At 38.1% G+C, this 21,398-nt stretch overlaps 1 protein-coding gene across 2 annotated transcripts in view; it reads right to left on the bottom strand.

Moving 5' to 3' along the window:
• Positions 1-21,398, bottom strand: part of NOX4 (NADPH oxidase 4) — a 111,999-nt gene that overhangs the window by 32,679 nt on the left and 57,922 nt on the right. For both annotated transcript variants that reach the window (XM_051779254.1, XM_051779253.1), the window contains exon 13: positions 11,072-11,153. In XM_051779254.1, coding sequence (XP_051635214.1) covers positions 11,072-11,153 — 82 coding nt within the window. The remainder of the gene's footprint in view (positions 1-11,071; positions 11,154-21,398) is intronic.

Genomic DNA, 21,398 nt, shown 5'->3' with positions numbered 1-21,398 from the left:
AGAGCCCTATGTCACTGAACAAGTTCATTAGATTTTGCTCTGCTGATGCCATAAAGTAAACCTGTTCTTTTGAATTAAGGTATCGTTCTCCATGTAATGTGTGGACTGTGCATAAACCAGAAAGTTACATCTGCCCTCCCTCCCTTCCTTCATTCCTTTCCTTCCTTCCTTCCTCCCTCCATCCCTCCATTCAGACCACATAATATTCAGCATCACTGCTCCCTTCCAAGTCATTTAGAAAACAAACATTTTAGATTTTTTTTCTTTTTACTTCAGTTCAGCAGCACATTTTACATATGTGAGTTGAAGCAAAATTCCATGTTGTTTCCTTGAAACAAAACAAGGCTAACGGAGAGGCTGGCATGTAACAACTGTCCTTCACAGAAATTCTGTTTTTTTCTGGATGGAAAGTGGCACAGCATTTCACTTGGGCATAACTGAAATATGTAACCAATGACTTTTACAATCTTCAGATCAGCTATGATCCTTCAGACCAGCAGTCCCTGCCCTTCTCACTCAGAAAAACTGGCACACACACTAAATTGCACACTGTAGCACCCTAAAAAATGGATTTTGGTACTTTTTAGTTTTTCTTGCAACTTCTACTAAAAAAATTACAGAAAGCTTGAGTTTGGTTCACAACTCCAGATTTTACCTTACACCAGCTGGAATGAAGTGCCAGTTTCCTAGATTTGAGGAAACTGAGAGGTATTTCTCCACCTTTAAATTCTCACTGATAGACTGATGAGCTGAAATCCTAGAGATACTTCTCTTGAAAACTGCAGGAGATGCTCTTGATGTATTACTAAGATCAGAAAGTTTCATTTTCACAGTGCCCAAATGGCCAGAACATCAGATTTATATCCTTTCACAAGACAACATTACATCTTCATGATTTGCCTTATCCGAGTTGAAGTACAAGAAAATGCATGACACAGTTCTACCACCATTTCTTGGGCCTTGGTCTGGTAAAATAACACCAGGTGATGGAGAAACTGTAAACAACTACTTCCACTGCTGCATTTTCCCCAGCAAGGTAAGAAGTATGGAACAAAAAATAAAGTACAAATGGCTTTCAAAGTCTTTTGAGAAGGGATGCAATACTCTCATTTTAGAGAAAAGACTGGAAATAAATGCTCACGTTTCAAATATAGTTTAGGAAACTTCAGCTATCTATGCAAAAAAAAAAAAAAATTAATCTACTGTAAGACCTTCAGAATTGGTTCAATATAATAAAGATGTTTAATCTGTTATGGTGATTTGTCTAGAAAAGAAGAAGTAATTAAACCTTAAGAATATTAGAAATCACCAACAGTAATGTACCTAAAAATTCTACTTTAATCTTAAAGACATAGTATAAAGTAAATACAAAGCTATAATATCCTTATGTAACATCATGATGGACCATGCAGAGGCAAACAAGACCTCAGTCCCTGGAAATTTGGCTTTCACTAGACATTTTTGAGTACTTTTGAAAGCAGAGAGGATACACAGAATACTTGCACTGATAACTGCATAGGTTGTAGTATAGGTTATAATTGCCATACTGGTCAAGTGGATTTGGGATCCCGCTCCCATGTGGTTTTTTGGAGTATGCAGCAATTTTGTCTTATATAAGCTCCCTGAGGAATGCAGAAGTTTTAAATGTTTGGTTTTAAATGAGAATTTGATTCTAAATGACTTTCAATCATACACAAATTTAATTTAAACCTTGTATTATAAAGATACCTCAATAGCAATGGATAATGAAGTCATAAAGCAAAGCGTTACATGAAAGTTATTAGGCTGTAAAGCAAATGATTTTCATATCTTTTCTTTCTGGTTAGTAACTGTAAGACATCTTCTTTCATTGCTTTAAAGGAAGAAAAAATGTCACTACATTCATTATTCCAAAGAAACCCATCACTAATCGGCTCACTCGAAACATGTGATACCTCACTCTAGGTGCAGACGCCTAGACTGGTAATTTTCTGACAAATCTGTAGCTCACAAAATTCTTCCCTTAAAAAACAATAACCAGGAACTCTGAATATCATCCAATTTATCTTCACTATCAAAGAAATCAGTGTATATCTTCTATTCAAACAGCTTTTGTGTTCAGATTTATCTACTTTCGTCTCCAATTCTGCTCATGAGCAGCCTTAGCCAGCTAATTAGGCAACACTCAGAAAGGATTTGGCAGCTAATATCATGGGCTGTTGCAGTTCTGCAGCTGCTAACAATGTTTTCCAGCTGCTAGCTGTCTAGTCATTCAAAAGCACTTGTGATTCTTGCAAACCACTTGACAAGGTCATAGAAGAAGTTTCCTTGGGGCTAGGCTTGGCTCACTGGGCACTATCTCCCAGCAGCCAACTCCCATCCTCATGATTGAGGCTAATTAAGATTTACAGTAACATACTATAGGATGAGATGGCTTTTCTACCACTGCAAATTCTTAAGACTTGCTAGTTCTGAGCTACGCTCTAGCCCAGCTGCTGGGACAACTTCCTCTGTGAAATGGGGTGGATATAAGTGTTTATTTGGGGATGCTCAATTCAGAGTGGTCCAGTTGGCATCCCACAGCCCAGATCCCCCATCCATTTCTCTGAAGAGACAGGGAATGGCTGCTAGATCAACATGGGCCTGTTGCTTTCCCTGATTATCACCAAGAGTTTAAAGGCCATAAAAAAGAAATGTGAAGTGTCTCCCTTACATATATATTAAAGAGCCTGGTTCTCAAAATTGAACCACTCCACCAATACCACACACCAAGAGGTTGCTAAAACTGAAATCTAGGCTCATGTCCTTAAGAGAACAAATGATCCTTGCCCATTTTATGTAAAACTAGAACACTCTAACAGTCTCCTTTGTCTTGAAGGTTTGTGCTCCCCTTTACTCTGTGGTATTAAACAGTATGAAGACAGACTTGAGGCATAGATGAGATGCTTATCTAACAGTTTACCTGCTTCTTCAAATCTTGTTTGGGGAAAGGCCAGAACAGCAATGAGTGTTGACAAATTTCCACCATCGTACATGAAACATAAAGGATGACATGGTAGGCAGCTTTTTTTCCCTCCCAGTTTCTTTCATACATTTAGGTCCATTTCACCCTTTGTTATAACCAGAATCTTTCTGTTCTCCCTTTTTCATCAAGACTTACTAACAAAGCACCAATCAAAGATGCTGCCTTCTTTAACAGTTTCTATGAAAGGAAACAGCCTCCAGAGTCCCTCACTGAAAGGATGGGGCCAAAAATAAAATTGCTAATGTGCATGTAGGCATATAGGAGTGAATGAATGATGCTGTTCCCTTTTATCCATAGAGTTCATATGGAACCACAGAATCACAGAATGACTGGAGCTGGAAGGGACCTCTGGAGGTCATCTACTACAACCCCCCTTGCTCAAGCAGGTTCACCTAAAGTAGCCTGCACTGGATTGTGCCCAGGAGGAAATCACTCCTGTTAACAACCAAAACTCTTTAGCACTTGTTTTTCTTTTTTTCCAGAGCCTGGTGCTTGGATTTCTGTAATATGGTAATCATGAATCTATTTTTTTTAAACTAATATAAGCCATTATTTTTAAAACTAGATAAAACTAGATGTAAGGGCAGAAGGGATCATTATAACTTTCTCTTACATAATGAATCAAAGAACTTCACTAATAATTTCTGCCTCAATATACTATAAATTCAGTTTGAGATATTTAAAAAAAAAATCCCCAAGACATCTGGTGGCAGATAATTCCCCACAGTCTCACACTGCTGCTCAGTAATAGGCAGGTATATATCAATTAAATCAACAGGCTTTATCAAGAACCCTGCACATACTCCCAAACAGCCAAACAAAAACCAGCTCTAGTGTTTTGTCTTATCCCATTCACTTTGAACAAAGTAATGATTTCATCTCCAAAATATCTTGAAAGGTTTAGGCATCTTTTATTCTCATTCAGCCCTTTCCCATTCTCAGCTGGGATTATTGCAATGTTTTTCAGAAAACAGTTCATGACTGCTAATGAGCCACAACTATGCTATGATAAACAGATAAATTAAAGCAGTTTTCTAAAATGCTTGGTACTTAAAAGACAATATCTATGCACACAGAGCTTCAATTTTGCATGTATGTTGCTGCACAAATCTCTTAGAGGTTCTTTTTTCTACATCTTTCTACATAGAAAGATTTGTACTTGTGCCTTGGATTTCAGGTCTAAGCCCTCTTGAAGGTAGCAGAGAAATTCCCCTAGACTTTAAGGTGGTTGGTTCACTCTGTGCTGTTGTTACATGAACTTGAGGCTTTTAGAAACAGAACAAAAGTGTCTTTATTTTACAAGTAACTGGAGCGTGGTACTGGTATTCTAAGCAAATATAGCCTCTGTTTTGAGGAATTTATGACCCACATTTTAATTTAACGTGTAGTCCTAAATATTTTAATGGTCCTGTTTGATATTATCTGGATGTGTCCACATGACTCTTTGTAGGATCTGAGCTCAAAGACATAATGCACAGTATGAATTACTGCCCTCTTTCTTCCCATTTTCATTATGGTTTCAAAAAAATTTAGATCCAATACTTGAATTTTTACTCCTATAACATGACTGTTGTTTTTAATGAACAGCTACCAGTCTTTACCCCATTGCTAGTATTGTTCTTCCCATTTGGTAAAACCCCCAAGGGACAGGAAAATGACCTTAACTTAGAGTGAGTGTTTCATTGTCATGGAGGTCAACTTTGCACTGGTCTGCAAATTCTAAAGGATAATCTGATACCACTGCAAGTCACGTTAAAAAAAATAAAGAAAAAGAAAAAAGAACAAAGAATAAGAGACAAAATTCTAAACCACTAAAACCCCTAATAAATATTCTTTTCCCTAAACAGCTTGAGTTTCTTTTAAAGGTCGTTACAGACTCCTTAAGCAGGTATGTCTTTTTTAATCAAGTCATCAAAATTTTCTGAGGAGTTAGGCTCATGATAGTTTGCCTCTAACCTGCATTTTGAAATAAAACTTGGAGCATTTCAAAAATGTTAATTTTCATACTTAACATACAATGCTACACAAAGCATTTAAAGTGTTTGTGTGGGCATTTCTGAAAAGCTCCTTCACTTGGAACTTCCCCATCTGATTTCAGCAATATGGTCAGGCCATGCGCTTTTGCAGTGGAAAACAGGATAAATGTTATTTTATATAAGAGACCTAACTGCACACAACCAAAAGGACTGTGGAAGATCTGATTTCTATTTCTGGTCTCATCCCCAGGAGAATTGCTCCTGGGTGATGCTGGTAACTCACATCAGAGTCCCATACCTCAGTTTCTCCTCCATAAGAAGAGAACACCTTTTGTAAAGTACTTCACAGAAAGCCTTTTATAGAAAATCACTCTGTGAAAGTTTTCCACCTCTTTTTCAAAATAAAAATCTCTCTTTGCCTTTACAATGAAAACTGAGCTATGAACACATAGGTCATGATTTTCCCCCTTGTTGAACACCAAGGAAAATGTTGCCTTTGTTTCTGATACAAACTGAATTGGGTTTCTAGGCCATGATCCTGTTAGCTGCTCTCGTGCATGCTTCAATCTGTGATTCAAAAGAATCTCACTGGATGCACTGACTGAGCATCATCAGTTCTAGAAGCCACAACTCACTACTTTCTTTAGTTAGATACAAATTATTTTCCTCTAAAAAAGAAAAATGTTCTCAAGACAGTTACAAATAAGATACAAGTTTCATTCCTGGGGTATTATTTATGAAATATTATCAGTTTCTTGGCTCAAATTTCAAGTTGTAGGAAATTGGCACAGATCCATTACAGATCCATTATCATTAAAATGAGCAGCAATTGGGAACCAGAAGGAACAATGGTTTTGGGCACTAACTTTCTGCCGCCCATTTGTCTAGACTACTCCATGATGAGAATTGAATAACACCATTTGGTTTTGTTTGAGCTGAAATTTTCAGCAGCTTTTTAAAGATGACCTTCAAAACTATGTATTTGAGGAGAAATATATTCATATAAAAATCAAGATCCTCCATTTTCTGGGATTTTTTGTGACATTTTTGTGCATACACAAGACTACCTTAAATTACCATGAATATACACCTAAGAATGGTTTGAAATTTTATGACTAATAGAAAGTAAATGTATTTCGAATATCTTTTCATTATACCTGCCAGGTTCTAAGTTAATTTTTTTCTCCTAAGTTAAAGACTTTGCCATCTATTTATTTTTTTATAAAGTTAAATATATTAATTTAGATTGTCTCCCTATTTGACTACAAAGAAGTGCTATTATTTCTCTATGTGCAAATTATGGAAACAGATATCAAAATACTTTCTTCTTTCCTGATCAGTTTTTTGCTTGTTTGTTTGATTGGTTTTGAGTGGGGTTTTTTGCCTTTTGTTGTTGTTGTTTGTTTATTTGTTTTATTTGTTTTTGGGTTTTTGTTTGGTTATTTTTTTATTTTTTTTTAAGTAAAAGGGAAAATGTGTGGAAGGTTTCAGAAGTTTTAGAGACCTTTTTAGTAAGTCTTACCCTGGAAGAAATTTTCATTTTTTTTCAAGAAAAGGGCAAGTTTTTTTACTGATCTCCAACTTTTTATTTGGAGGTGTCGTTTCAGATGGTACAGGACTTTCTTGTTCATCACAAGATGGTGCAGTAAGATAGCAGGGACTGGAAACTGAAGTTAAAGAAATTAATGTTATACATAAGTGAAATAATTGACAATTGAAACAAGCCGATCTAAAGGCTTGTGAATTTTCCATTTTTTAACATCTCAATTTAAAGTCTGGATGTCTTTCTAAATTCCTTGAGAATTTAAGGTTGAACAAGAAACAATGCAGGGATTACTGGGTAATGCTCTGTGCCTTATGTTAAGAAGAGACTCAAATTAGCTGGAACATAACAGCTTCTTCTCTTCTTAAAATTTGTGAATCATCCAAAAATTTTTCTACCAAATAAGAGAAGAGAAGAATGAAGACTGCAAATATTTCTGAAGAGGGGAAAAAAAGAAGCAAATAATGCCTCTAGAAAAACCCACATATGTATGTGAGGACTTCAGCAATAACTTGAGAATATAAAGTACTGCTGAACTGTCAAATCACTCACAGACAGAGAAAACTGCTAAATACTTCTAATGCCAGTAGCATTTCTGGCACATTCCTCTCCAGTGCTCTTCTGTGCAGTGTAAGACTCTCTCCTGCCTTTTTCATCCACCAACCTAATTTCTCACTGTTGCGCTTCTTTTATCAATTCCCATATCATTCTGTTCTCTTGGGTTTGTTTGTTTTTTTTTTTCTTTTGACATTATCGGGCCCAGCTACAAGAGAAAGGTTCTCCCTGGTGCTTCAGGGCAATTTTGCATCCTTCCCTTGCTCACACAGCACAGGCAGTCAGGAGCAGAGTGGTGTCAGCAGGAAAAGACCAAAGATCCTAATGGGATAGAGCAACCTAAGCCCCCACTACTAGCACCAACCACCATTTCATGTGCTGAACCCCATAGACAAATTAATGAGTATAATGTCTTCTTCAAGAAGAATCCTGCGTAGCCTTTACTGCATCTCAGCTGTTCTCGCATTTTACGAGTAAAACCGTGTAAAAAAAATTTTGGAATGTCATCAGTAAAGTGGGTAATCAAGAAAAGTATGAGCTTGATACCATAATGAGAAAAACTCCTGCAGAAATGTGCTAAATGTGAAATTCTGAAAAGTTTTTTATGAGATACAGAAGCCATAATGCTCACTGTCGAAGTAAGGAGTTGGGATAAGATTCACTACAATAAGTTTAGTTTGCTGACAGGCCTGACTGCTGGTGTAACTCACCTCAATGACTTCAGCACACTTGTGGAGTGAGGGAGAGAAGGAACAAGATGCAAGTATGTCAGTAATTTGGTTCCCGTGCAGAGGGTCCTCCCAGGCAGTTATGCTTAGAAGCAGCTATGCACCCCAACCCACTTAGTTACCCACAGCTGCAGATTTATTCTTAGTTTCAGGAATGTGAATCCTCACAGACATGGTAATGGCTTCATGTCAGCTAGGAGACAGGTTTTCTCCTCAAGATATTTCTCTCTGTGGGTGGATGAGGGGGGTTTAGTGACATCTGATTTCTGAACCACATCAGTCACTTGCCTGGATTACACTGGTCTTGCTAGTTCTGTAACCTGTACCTACATGCAGCTCAGTGTGTTTCATTAAGAAATCCTACTGTAGGCATATGACTGAAGCATAAGACACAGCCAAGCTCCATCTGCTCTACAGCCTTGAGAAGAAAAATGAGAGATGCATACTGCAGGTTGGGCTGACAGGATGGGTGCTGTACCCCTGTGCTGGCATAGAACTGCATCTCAGCCCACAGGCCACAGTGAGAACTGGTGCTCATGATGGCATGTTACTTGTAGAAACACAGTAGTAGGTCAAGGAAGTCAAGGTGATGTGCCATGAGGCCTCACAAGCCTCTTTGTAAGTGTAGGCCTCTCTATAGTCTCCTCTACTTGCCATAGTAGATATTTGCTCCTTGGCTAAGCCAAGACCAGCAGAATAAACTCAGGCAAACAGAAGGACTGCAAAAGGATCCTGCATTTCTCCATCAACCAGGAGGGAAAAGCAGGTTTCTTTGACACATTTACCCAAGAAAATCCAGAACAATGTCCATGTATATTCTAGAAAACTTCTTCCAGAAATTCCAATGCACAGACATCCTCTCTGAGAACAAACATGCACTCAGAATTATCCTGCTGTTCCCTGGGAAAGAGTTCAGGCCTTAATATAATAAATGTACAAGAACATAATTCAGGCAAGAACATCAAGGTTTCTATTTCTTTCAAAAGTTGATGGATTATAGTTTGCTTATTTAGCCTTTAATATTTATTGTGGTGATTCTGAATATCCTGAGTGGTGCTGAACATTATCCTATCCCATCTCCTTCTTTTGAGCACGTCTTAAATACACAAAAAGTTTTGTCTTTTCTATGTACTAAGCCCTGCTTTGTCAAGCCATTCAGCTAAGTCATTACTAAAAATTATCTTCTGTTCTTAACCTTCTATATTCTCAAGATTTCCCTAATCATTACAAACTCCAGCCTGAGCCCCTTGACAATGTCTCATTACAACAACCTTACTGCTCAGATTCTTATGCAGTACAACCAGCCACTGCTCAGCTGAAGTCAATGAAGGGACACTGATTTATGAGATCTGTCTCTTCCCTATCTTCATTTCTGTTAAGTGACCTTTCAATGAAAATGAGCGTATGGAAGGGTAAAATCTGACATGGGAATAAGACAAAATATATTATGAAGATAAGCAGGTTTTCTACCTTGCTGAACACAAGCACTTCACTTGAAAAACAACCCCTGGGAAAATTTGGACATGTCAATAGTCTTCAACCTGTTTCTAAATGAACTATAATATATGATAAATTTTTACAACAAGCAAGCAAATTTTCACCAATTAATGATATTATAAACAAAAATCTATTGCTTTTAAGAACAAACATAAACTTTTCTTTCAGTTAGGTGCCAAAATTTGGCTGACTTTGTACATTAGAGGAATCAGGCAATTCTGCCACGTGGATGAAAACATACATCCTTTTGTGATGCAAAGCTACATAGAGCTCTGTACAAGCTATTTGCTGTATGGTCTTCAAAGAGCTGAAGCATCCATTAAGCAAAAGACAACAGGTACTCATTCGCACATGAATCTGACAGTGTGTAATACTGTTAGTAGACTGTACTTGCTAAGAATGCTAGCAATAAATTTAATGTAATGAAATGAAAAGTCAGACATGTTAGAAATTATTTAAGTAGAAATAAGTCTGTTCTTTGAGGAAGGACAATGAACTGGGTTCTCAGACCAGTCTGACAGTGTCCATATAAAAAATGAAATCATCTAAGCCAAGCAAAGCATTCTACTGTTAGGGTTCCAAAGGATGAGAAGAAAAGCAATAAGTCATGGAAGTCCTAGTGAAACAGGTAGACCAGGCCATCCACACTGTTTCATATATTGTACCTCCACAGTATTCCAGTAAAATAGTGACAACAGGTAACATTAACAATAAATTTAGGGGGATAAAATCCTGTCTTCATTGAAATCAAAGCAAAATTTCACCCTTTTCTGAATCAGGATTTCATCTTTGAGTACTTTTGTTTTCAAGTATTCACAGCGAAGAGGTGTCTGGAGAGGTGTCTGGTTTTCAGCTCGCAGCCCCTCTAATTGTTTCCTGCTCTTAAAAAAATTTGTATTATTAGATTTTGAGAGACATATTAACACTTAGCTCCACTGGCTTCTTATCTATTTCAGGAACATCCAAACAGTAATAACTAAAATAAATAACTTTGCTTGTTTCCATCATCATCGGGGGACTGGTATCATACATTTTTTCTTCCTTCTCCTCCCTCTATCCATCCTGCACTAGCCTTCTTTTATTGCTCGCTCTGGTCATGGTTATTGTGAGGACTATTTCTTCTTCTTTCACCTTCACTGCCTCTTTTCAAGGCTTAGCTGAAAGTGACTGCTTCTTCTAGCCAACATAATAACAAGGAGCTTTTATTTTTTCATTCAGGTATGTCATTTGGAAGAAGGAGAGGTATTTTCCAGGATACTCAATACATTCAAGACCTCCTAAACATACAACACTACTCTTTTGATTTGTCTCTATCCATAAAAGGATATAGGCAAACATATATCCCTAAAAAAAGGGCTGAAAGAATGTTTTCTAGTGTTTACAGCCTTTCAGAGGAAAGCCTGTTAAAATACAAGGGAATCTGTCACTATAAGTGATGGAATCCCACAAGACAAGAGTGAGGATTAGCCTAACAAAACATCTGCCTATGTCAACAGTGAAACAAAGCTCCATCAGACACTGATCCAGGCAACTTAACATCTTCCTGGACACCACCACCTCCCCACTGACAGCTGGCCATGCATACAAAGCATGTCTGCCTCTCCCTGACACCACTCAAAAGACTGCAAAGATAGCGCAAGTGTGGCTTCCTGACAGTTCTGTCTAAGGACTTCCCACCAAAAGCATGTACAATGCTATAAATGTTTCACTCTCCCTCACAGCAAAGAGGTAAAGGTTTTATTTCTCCCAAGAAGACAATCTTACTTACTTGGGATAGCGTCTCTGCTGAAAGATGGGCAGAATCTCTGTATCTTGATTTGAATGTAGAAGCAGTAAATCCCGAAATCTTTCTGTCAGGACAAAGAAAAAAAAAGGAAAAGAAAAGAAAAAAAAAAAAAAAAACAAACCCAGACTGTGACTCTGCACTGTAAGTTCAGGCCATAAGTAAGCAAGCAGTAATATCAGTGAATTCTCTTCTCCAGAAATATTTAGCAGAGGACAAGACTAAGTGTACAGGGACTAAAGATCACCTGTAAAACATTTTAATATTTTAAAATGTAATTTTTTTTCATTCAATATTGAATTTTACTAGTCCTTATAAGTTTCTGAGGTCTGCATAGATGTCTTTGGGGTATCATACTCAGACAGCCATAAACAGTCCCTGCCTTAGTCTAAACAGAAAGGAGAAGGCACTAAGAATTCACCAGCCACTGAAGGATCACAGTAGTTTAAACAAACATAGATTAATTAATTAATCTAAATTAAACTGCAGTACAAATCCTTCAGTAACCAATTCACAGGTATTTGCAAGGATTGTTGGAAGACTGGATTGCTTTTTCACCACTATTACGTATTTTAAAAACTGCAGGATAGGATCAGCTGAAGGAGGTAAAGCTTTTGTAACTTATCTTCACTGAGCACCAAATGAAGGGGTGGTTGTGGTTTGCGTAGCTGCCTTTGATGCCCTTCTTTCTCTAGAGGTGGTTAGACACAATATGTCAAATGGGATCTGTAGGAGCTTCTAGTGGTACTGATTTCTCAGTTCCTTGAAGATGGAAACCTCCTCAACATTCACTTGATACCCAGATTCAGGGATAGAATTTCCCCCACAGATCAAATCCCTCTGGCACACCTGTAGCTCTCCATAGCATGGGACATGCTCTGTTTGCTTCTTTCCTTCTGTCACCTGCAAATTTTAATCAGTCCTACAGTGGCACAGAACCTAGGACATAGGTGATACCCTTCCTGTCTCCTACTCTTCCTGCAATACCTAATAACCGTGGATTTAAGTCTTCAGCAACAGGTGTTACCCTTCATTTCCTAAACCATAGTTTGCAACCTGTGTTGTGTATAGCAGCTGTACCATGGATTTCTCTAACCTATTCTTCCACAGCAGTTCTTCATTCTGGGAACTGAACCTGAGGGTAAATGTAGTCCTCCTCCTTTTAGATCCCTATGTATCTCAAAATATCCTCTAACGTCGAATATACAGATAAGGAAATCAAGGGACAGAAAAGCATTTAGTTTTATATAATGCTACATCATCATAACTAAACTCCATTAATTTGGATATAATTCTGCCATGTAGCCTCTAAAATGGAAAAAATCCCCCCCCCAAACCCATACTTCATAAAGTTGCAATACCTTGAAGAAACCACAATAAATTCAGAAAGAAAACTCTCTTGTTAAGCGCTTAGTTTTAAAGGTCAATTGTCTCACATCTCTCTAGTCTTTCACCGGATGGCTAAGACATATTGCAAACATCTTGGACAAGATACCAGGATCTGCCAGTGAAGAAACAAGAGCTTATCTTTGTTCCTTTATTTCTATACCTCTTCAGATTCAATTTTGAAGAAAATAAGCACTCCTACCTCCAAAAATCTTACCATATCCTCAAAATGTAGCTTAGCTTTCCTGCACCTAACTAGAGCAGGGACTGGACGTGGCCAACAAAAATAAATGCAATGCTGTAAAGATGAAAGTGAAAGCCAATGAGTGCCTGTCATGGAACAGCCTGATCACTGTCTTGACAAAAAGCTTACCATTAAAGCTACCTGCCTAAACATGATACACTATGATCTTGAAAGGCACTGGACAAGAACTGAAAGGCTTAAGAAAGCTTTCACTGATGCAAAATATCCCACTGTGTATCTTCAGAGCTAGAACATTAGCTTCTACCTCTACCTCAGGAATCTTCCAATGTAATTCAAGCTACTGGTGCATTTCCAGGAATCCAGGAAAGTCTTCATATGAACAACAGCCTATATGTGCACATAGTGAATGTGTGTGCCTGAATGAGGAAGTTTATAACGGCAAACACCAAATGACAGCACTTCTTTCCATAACTTGAAGATTTTGACCTCCACAATCAGGTCAGTGATTCAGTGAGACACCATGGTTAAGGATCTGCCTTTGTGGTGGCATGACTAATTTATTTTTGAGGGCCTGTACCGAGGTTTGACAGAAATGCAAAACATGGACAGACATGCTCTTATTCAGTTCAATGCTGCACAACACCACATTACAGGTAGGTGAGCAAAGCTGTTTTGTCAGACCTTGCAAAAGGCCTGTGACTCTGGGAGAGACAAAACATCTTGGTGGGTGCGCAGGTATGTCCTGCTCCATTGTTCTCTCTCAGATGGATATCACCCATGCGGAGAGTCGTATTCCAACTCTATCCCCTACCCTGTGACTTTTTCTTGTACTGCTGCCCTTTCCCACTGATCAAGGCTACCTGTCTGCACTCCAGGACTCAATTCAACAAGCTGCGATCTTGAAAATATTTTGAATAGTAATGTGACAGGGCAGGCCAGTACTGGAGCAAAACCAGCCAAGTTATGGCATCTGAAATTGGCCTAAACAGTTTTCCTACTGGATCTTGTTTTAGTTAAAGTCAGCTTTTATTTTTTTCCCCATGTTATGGCAAATTTCCCAGGCAGATTTATTTTCTTTTCACCATATGACTTTACTCATTTTTCCATGTGGCGTGGCTTAAGCTCAGCCAGCGACTAAGCCCCACACAGCTGCTCACTCACTCCCCTCACAGTGGGATGAGGGAGAGAATCAGAGGAGTAAAAGTAAGAAAACGCATGAGTTGAGATAAAGACTGTTTATTAGGACAGAGAAGTAAAGAAATAATAATCATAGTGGTAATAAAAATAATAATAATAGGAGTAAAATAATTAGAAGATACAAAACAAGTGATGTGCAATACAATTGCTCACACTTGCCAACTAGCGCCCAGCCAGTTCCTGGGCAGTGGCCCCTGGCCAACCTTCCTCACAGTTTATGTACTGAACATGATGCCATATGGTATAGAATATCCCTATGGCCAGTTGGGGTCAGCTGTCCTGGCTGTGTTCCCTTCCAGCATCTTGTGTCTCCCCAGCCTTCTCACTGGCAGGGCATGTAAAGCTGAAAAGTCCTCGTCTTAGTATAGACACTACTTGGCAACAGCTAAAGTTATCAATGCTATCAATGTTATTCTCATCCTACATTCAAAACACAGCACTGTACCAGCTATTAGTAAGAAAATTGACTCGATTCCAGCTCAATCCAGCACACCAGAGAAACACACTGTATGGTAGCGTTCCACCTCATCTCAAGTCCATACTACAACTTCCTCTGGCACGTGTAACCTTCATGTCCTGTAAATCCTCTTAAGAGAAATGGCACACAGAACAGAAGCCTTTAGGACTAATTTGTCCCATGGGACCATTATCTACAATGTGTTACTCTTCAGGTCTATGCTATGTTTGTGCAGTCTAAAAATCACTCTACTACTGCCTTTAAGGACTATCCAGCGAGGTGATGAGGGAGATGATGAGAGTTTTGGTAGTTATGAACAAAACATAATTTTGGTGCTCTTACAGAACTAAATATGAGAAGACTAATGCTTGACAAGAGAAGGCCTTTCAATTTGCAAGAAAAAAATATCACAATGATACCTTCCCAAAGAGGGTGGGAATCTTTTCAAAAACCTAAGACTTTCTTCTAATTCTTGCTACAACAACAAATGAAAGATTTGGGAACTGCTTAAGCTAATAATTAGAGCATCTTTATATTATTTTGATTTGCAATCACTAGTTGATCAATAGACCTAATGTCATAGACAATCTTTTTATTGCTTGGATAATTTTAGAGAGACATCTTCCAAAATTGTGTTCTTACTATAGTTTAGTATCTAAAATGTGATGCTTTTGTCTAGGTGTTTCTCTGTTTAAAAAAAAAAAAATAAATTTACTTAACCAAGGCTGCTTTCTTACTAAAACTGGCAATTATCTTCTCTGTTCCTCATTCTATCCATGCAATTTACATTAGTTTAAGTCTGTACTAGCTAGTCTCCTAATGATTTTTCACATTGTTCTGAGATCAATAACACCAGTGATTGTTTTGTCGCTCTGTTGAGTGTGACACTGCAGTCTGTCTCACTGATGCTCCCATGAGTCTACCTGCAGGACATAGTTCTCACAGACATCAAGAACAGTCATGACTTATGCTCAAACTTATCTTTCCAATATGCTGCATTGCAACTTCTTCCTGGCTTTCATTTTGAGTGTACAGTTCCTTCCAAATCCTTTATTACGAGCCAGTGAGAAGTCCTCAGTTAAATTTAGACAGTCTCATTGAGACCATATATGTTTAGCTAAACATGTAACATAGTTACCTGTGATGACTAGAGGCTGTATGTAATAACACAGTGTTATCCCCTGTCCTCCCAAATCAGGAAGGTTGTAGACTATAAAGAAGAGAAAGTTTGCCATTGCAAGCTTTACAGATTTAACCTGTCCTATACATATACGTTTCTTCCCTGTCTCTCATCTAATTCTTCTTCTCTCTATTCTACCTTTTGTTCCTCCACCCCTCCAAGCATAACATATTCACAAGTCAGCTGCTGGAATCTCAGCTTTTAACATCTTTAAATGCTAAATGCTTTTAACATCTTTATAATACCTGTTATAGCAGTTAAGAATTTACAAGGACAGAAGGATGCATTTCAAGGGAAATTTTCCCTTTGAAATATTTAAATGGATTTCATATTTGTTCTCAAGCAGAATGCAGTTGTGCTCAGCATGGTAACACTAATGCCAGAAAAATGTAAGTAAGAATGGGCATATAGTCTGAAGCTCATTCAAACTGGTTACACAGGCAAGCTTCCTTCTTCCAGGATACACTATTAGAAAAGTGGAAAGAGAGACAAAGGGATTTTTTGCAATATTTTAATATATGAGGCTCGCAAAGCAAAGAAAATCAACTTATATAGAAGGTCCTTCTGAGTTAAAACACATTATTATTCACATTCTGTAGACATCTGTAGACAGAGACACACTGTGGTGCACAAAGAGCACTGGTCTTGTTTTTCAAAGCTGTCACATCCCTGAACCTCTTACTGCTTTTGCACTTCAAAAATTATGCCAAAGGTCACACACTGCAGTTGAAGAAGATTTGATTTTAAAAGTCAAATCTTGTGGTTGTCTTTTCTTGCCCCTTCTTATCACAAAATACCTTACAGAAAATAACAGCAAAGTCCCTCTGCTTCTACTCTGCTGTGATTTTGCTCCTCTGAATTCTGAGGGTCTTGAAAAATCAAATCCCTGCTGTTTCAGAGTTTGATCGGTATGAACCTATGAGGTCACAGTAGTATATAACTCAGGTTTGCAACATTACTTATTTGTTTATCCCAATCACCTTTTACCCAGCAGCCTCCCATTCTGAATCTCTAATAAAAAATGGTTGAATTGCATGCAGTCAACTCAATTAAGAACACTGTAAAACTGATGGCAACTTCTTTTTACAGGATAAGGATTTTTTAAATATCAGTTTTATGGATTAGTTTTTAAATCAAAGTTCATAAGAATAAATAGAAGTGTGATTAGAAAGCAACCAGAGAATGGGAGAACAGAATAGCCTTATCAATTTTAAAGTACAGAAATTGTGATCCAGCAGCCAGCATAGCTGTCTACCAAAAGGTATATCCATAGTGACACTCATGTACATTTGGATATTTTGTAGTCATGTTTCTGAATTCAGCTGTTCTGCATTCACTGAGAAATAAATATCAGTTCCACCTCTCACTCATGGACACTTGCAAGTCCTGTAGTTTCAAACTAAAAAGTCTGCCTAGTTTTATGCAAAATATAGAGTGGTCTGGAATACCTTTCACATAGCTACTTTCACAATAGCTACTCAGAAACTTGTGATAATTAAAACGATGAATTTAAAAATGTCAGATTTCTTAAAATAGCTGACAGCATTTAAAAGGATTTGAGATCCACTAATCTGATTTGTTTTTAAGCTCTGTAAATTTGGAAATGCTGTCATAAGTAGTTCCTCAGTGCCTTCTAAAAATAAAAGGCATTTAGGAAGAAGTCTTTGACAGTTAAGGGCTTTAAAACTACGATGAGCAACAAGATCACATAAAACTGAAATGTCCAACATTTTAGTTTGACCTGTGGTTTATTAATGGCCAAAGTTCTTGAAGTTAAGGAACTGTCACTTCTTTCCTCTTGAAGAATCAGTGATACAAATATTCTTCATCAAATTAAAAGGGGAGGAAAGAAAAAGATGATGAGTTAATGTTGATGAGCAAAAAGTTTCAAAATGATTACATCATCAGCCTTGGAAATTCCCTGAAACATATATATTTTGCTGATAGACAGGCTTTTTGACCAGCTTGAATTTTCATGTTTCTCAGTCCATTAAGCCTTACAGAGTTTAATTTTCTTGATTTTTCACCACTATTTCCTTCCCTCTTGATCAGTCTTCTGAAAGACTAATTAGAGCCCATCATTTACAGAGCTACTTAAAACACCTGAAAACTAGTGAAAGCCTAGAAAGTTGAAAACTACATAAAAACCCCTTGCTGTTTCCATTTCTTTAAAGGAATTAGAGAAGCCTTTACAGAAATGCAACTGGACTCTTCATTTTCTAAGCTAGGTGAATAAACAGTGATCATCCTTCTGTTCAACATGTTCTTTTGCAGGACTTTATTTAAGCAGAGGGAAAAAAAAAATGAATTCATCTTCTCATTACACAAGTCAGCAGTGAACCTCCAGTCACTCCAGACTTGCATTATAGTCTTCCTTTCTTTGAAGAAAGCTTTTGTAAACCTTGCTTTCCCTCCTAACCTGTCTTTGCTTCCTAAAGAGTAGGAAGCTCCTTCTCTTTCCCTAGCTGTACGTTTACTAGTTGGAAATCATTCCCTCTCCCTGATTCTGGCATTAGCAAATCCTTTCCCTGCTGTAATTCTAGGTGCCTTCTTGTGTCTTTAAATTCTCCAAACTATTATGTCAAAATTAGCTTGGATGGATTTATTTCTAACTAGACCTCCCTTATTTACACTATAAACACACATTGCATGATTTAAGTATGTATACCCATATATCAGCAAATGAAGAAACTCAGTAAAAGGCAGTTCTTGTCTCAGGAGACTTTAAAAGATTGGAAGATGAATGACAAGAAGGAAAAAGCATCACATGTTTTGTTTCAAAACCATGAGGAGAGTTGCTGAGGACCATATTTAGACTGCATTTTGTATGACTAACCTCACACGACACCACCAAGTGACCCAGACTGCCCTTTAGCTATGCTGCCAGTACTGTGCTCCTCAGACAGCCAGTGAAGAGAACTGGACACAACACCAAAGTCAAGCAGTCTTGATGCTCAATACTGAGTTAGAAATCCTTCTGTAGGTTACACTGCAACTCCCTAGAGGAGTTGGAAATTAGCTGACTGCTGGAGTTCAAAACCAGTGTCATAGTCAGGAAACTTTTTTCCTTAAAGGTACTCATACTTGAAGACTATTTCTGTCATGACAGTAAAGCTCAATCCACAACTCAGCCCCTACAAAGTGCAACAGGAAAACAATGTTTCTAAATAACACAAGACTTCAACTTTAAAAAATATCTTTATAAATGCATGCCGTGAAATAAACATTATTTATGCAGATTTTTTTTAGCACACATTCAAAAACTGCTGCCTTTGGCCAAGAAGAGCTGTACTTTGCTGTTTGAAATTCCCCATGAGCGAATGCAGAGAGGCTCAACTACCATTTCCCTCACTAGTGGTGTACTTTCCTCTTTCTGAACATGCCAGAATAAATGATGAGGGATCAGTATATCCCTTTTGGCTTTAAGGTAATGTTGTGACATTTGATCTAACAATCCTTATATTCACAGAAAAAAAGAAAAAGAAAGATTCAAACTATGTAAGGTGGGGAGGATTCAACTGGTTCTCTCTTTGCAACTTGGAATCTGATACAGAAACTGGAGAAAGCCCAGCCTTTCAAAAGTTACACTGAAATGGAGCTCCTATCCTGCTGTGCAATTACTGTAATACTACCTAGCACTGCACAGCTCCAGAGGGTTTGCCTCTAAAAGGCTGAGCAAAGGCACAATTTGTCAGGATGTACTGGTTCACACCAAGGCCCCCCTACTCTAATATTTGGCTTCACTTGCAGACACACCTATGGAAAAATGATCACAGGGTAAGACCCTCCCGCTGTCACCTCCCCAGCCTCCAACCATTTCTATGTCAGTGGATCTCATGAATCTAAGACAGTTTGTCTATTAAGAAGTGAGTTTACTTCTCTAAAGTACTTGTCCAATCCCCAGGTAAACATCCTAATCCATCCCACATTCTTTGACAAAAAGTTCCATGTGTTTCTCATCAACTACATGATCCATCACCTCATGTTTGCTGTGAAATAGTGTCTTACTGACTGTATTTGATGGCCAAAAGTTCTGATACTAGCAGAAATTGTGAGTAGTCAGGCCCTACCCAACTAGTCTTCCAGTGTTATGCACGATTTTTTAGACCATGGCTATATTCCCCTAAATTATATCTTTTCAAGGCTAAAGAGTCCCTGAATAGTCAGTAACCCATGTTTGGAAGCCTTTCCATGCTTTTGATCATCTTTGTCATTCCTTCCTGAACCCTGTCCAGTGTTGTAGTCCGAAATTTGGATATCAGCAGAAAAGGAACTGCTGTGTTTAAACAGCAAGCCTTGGGCCACTGAGGCTGGGGAAAAACCCACCATCTGAAAGACCAGACAAGATCCATTGACATTCATTTGTGTGGATTGTCCTGTCTCCTCCAGCAGGATGTGGAGAGACTTTGCATGATGCTACCATCCCTGCAGATATCCCTTTGTTTTCTCCCCTCCCTGTGTAATCTTCGTTTCAGGAAAAGCTGACTATCCTCCCCCAGTGTAATCCTTCTTACTGGAAATATCCATCCTTTTCCCCCAAATGTAAATAGGATCCAAGAAATGTAAATCCTTTTTCCCCCTCATGTCATCCCTGCTACTGGAAATGCTAATGGGTTGTGGATTCCCCTACTTGGCAGAAACTTGCCTCCTTATTAGCATGTTAAGCCCCCAAGACCCTTAAACAGCATTTGCGTGTTCAATAAGCCATTCCAGTTTCTACCTCCATATCTGGGATCGTTTTAGTTTCTGGGCCTTTACAGTCCAGTATCATGTCTGAGTGATGAGGATCAGACCTGCACACAGGATTCAAGTCCTGGTAGCACCACAGAAACATGGACCAGATGCAGTCATCTCCTTGGCTTTATTCTCTGCTCTGCTCCTAATAATTTTTCTCTTTATTGCTGCTGAGCACTAAGCTGATGTCCTCATGGAAATAGTTATCATGACTCCAAAATGTTATTCTTGGGCTGTCATGGTCTCATCATTGCCAGCCATGTGTATTAGCTTGTCACCAAATGTTAAACACCAGTAAATACCCAGGTGTATAAATGCACTAGTATTTTAGTCAGGTCTATAAATAGGTTTGCAAGTGTAATATATTTTATACATTTGAACAAGCTACAAGAATTTTTCATTGAACATATCTATGCGGCAGTCACAAAATAATGGAATTAATCCTATCCAAGGTTAAAATTTTGCACTATAACAAAACCACCAACAACCACTGTGAACTTGTTCTTGTGCTTTTGTCTATTCATATTCAGTCTCGGTTTAAGCTGTAAGCATGGGATCATTTCACCCTCTTACTAATAAAGACACAGATTCATTATTATTCTCAAATATGCAAATAAATTACTGTATAATAACTTCACAGAATCATAGAACAGTTGAGGGCAGAAGAAATCTATGGAGATTATCTAGTCCAATTCCCTTGCTTTAAAAAGGGTCAGAGAGAGCAGGTTGCTCATTGACATGTTCACTTGGGTTTTATGTATCTCCAAGGATGTAAACTGCACAAGCTCTCTAAGCAATCTGCTCCTATGACTGATCACTCTCACAGTGGAAACATATTTTTTTGCATTTAAAAAGAATGTTCTGTATTTGAATTTGTGGCCATTAGCTCTTGTTCTGTCACTGGGTACCAATGAGAAGGGTCTAGTTTACTTCCTTACAGGTTAAAGTAGGTAGGACAAAAGGTCTTGGAGGAAACAATTACATGCCATGAGACTCGAATTCAAGACCTAATGAATCTTTTCTTGTGCAACATAAGGGGTGTTTTGAGGCTGAAAAGATTACATTTTGCCTTTGGCCACTGTTGCTGAGGTGGGTTTGCACAAAGTGTTTCGCATACCCAAAACATACAACAGACCAGTCTCCCACAAAGCAT

Source organism: Manacus candei, unplaced genomic scaffold, assembly GCF_025592945.1.
Source record: "Manacus candei isolate 608988 ecotype Guabito, Panama unplaced genomic scaffold, ASM2559294v1 h1tg000014l, whole genome shotgun sequence".
NCBI lineage: Eukaryota > Metazoa > Chordata > Aves > Passeriformes > Pipridae > Manacus > Manacus candei.
This window is presented reverse-complemented; position numbering and strand designations above follow the sequence as displayed.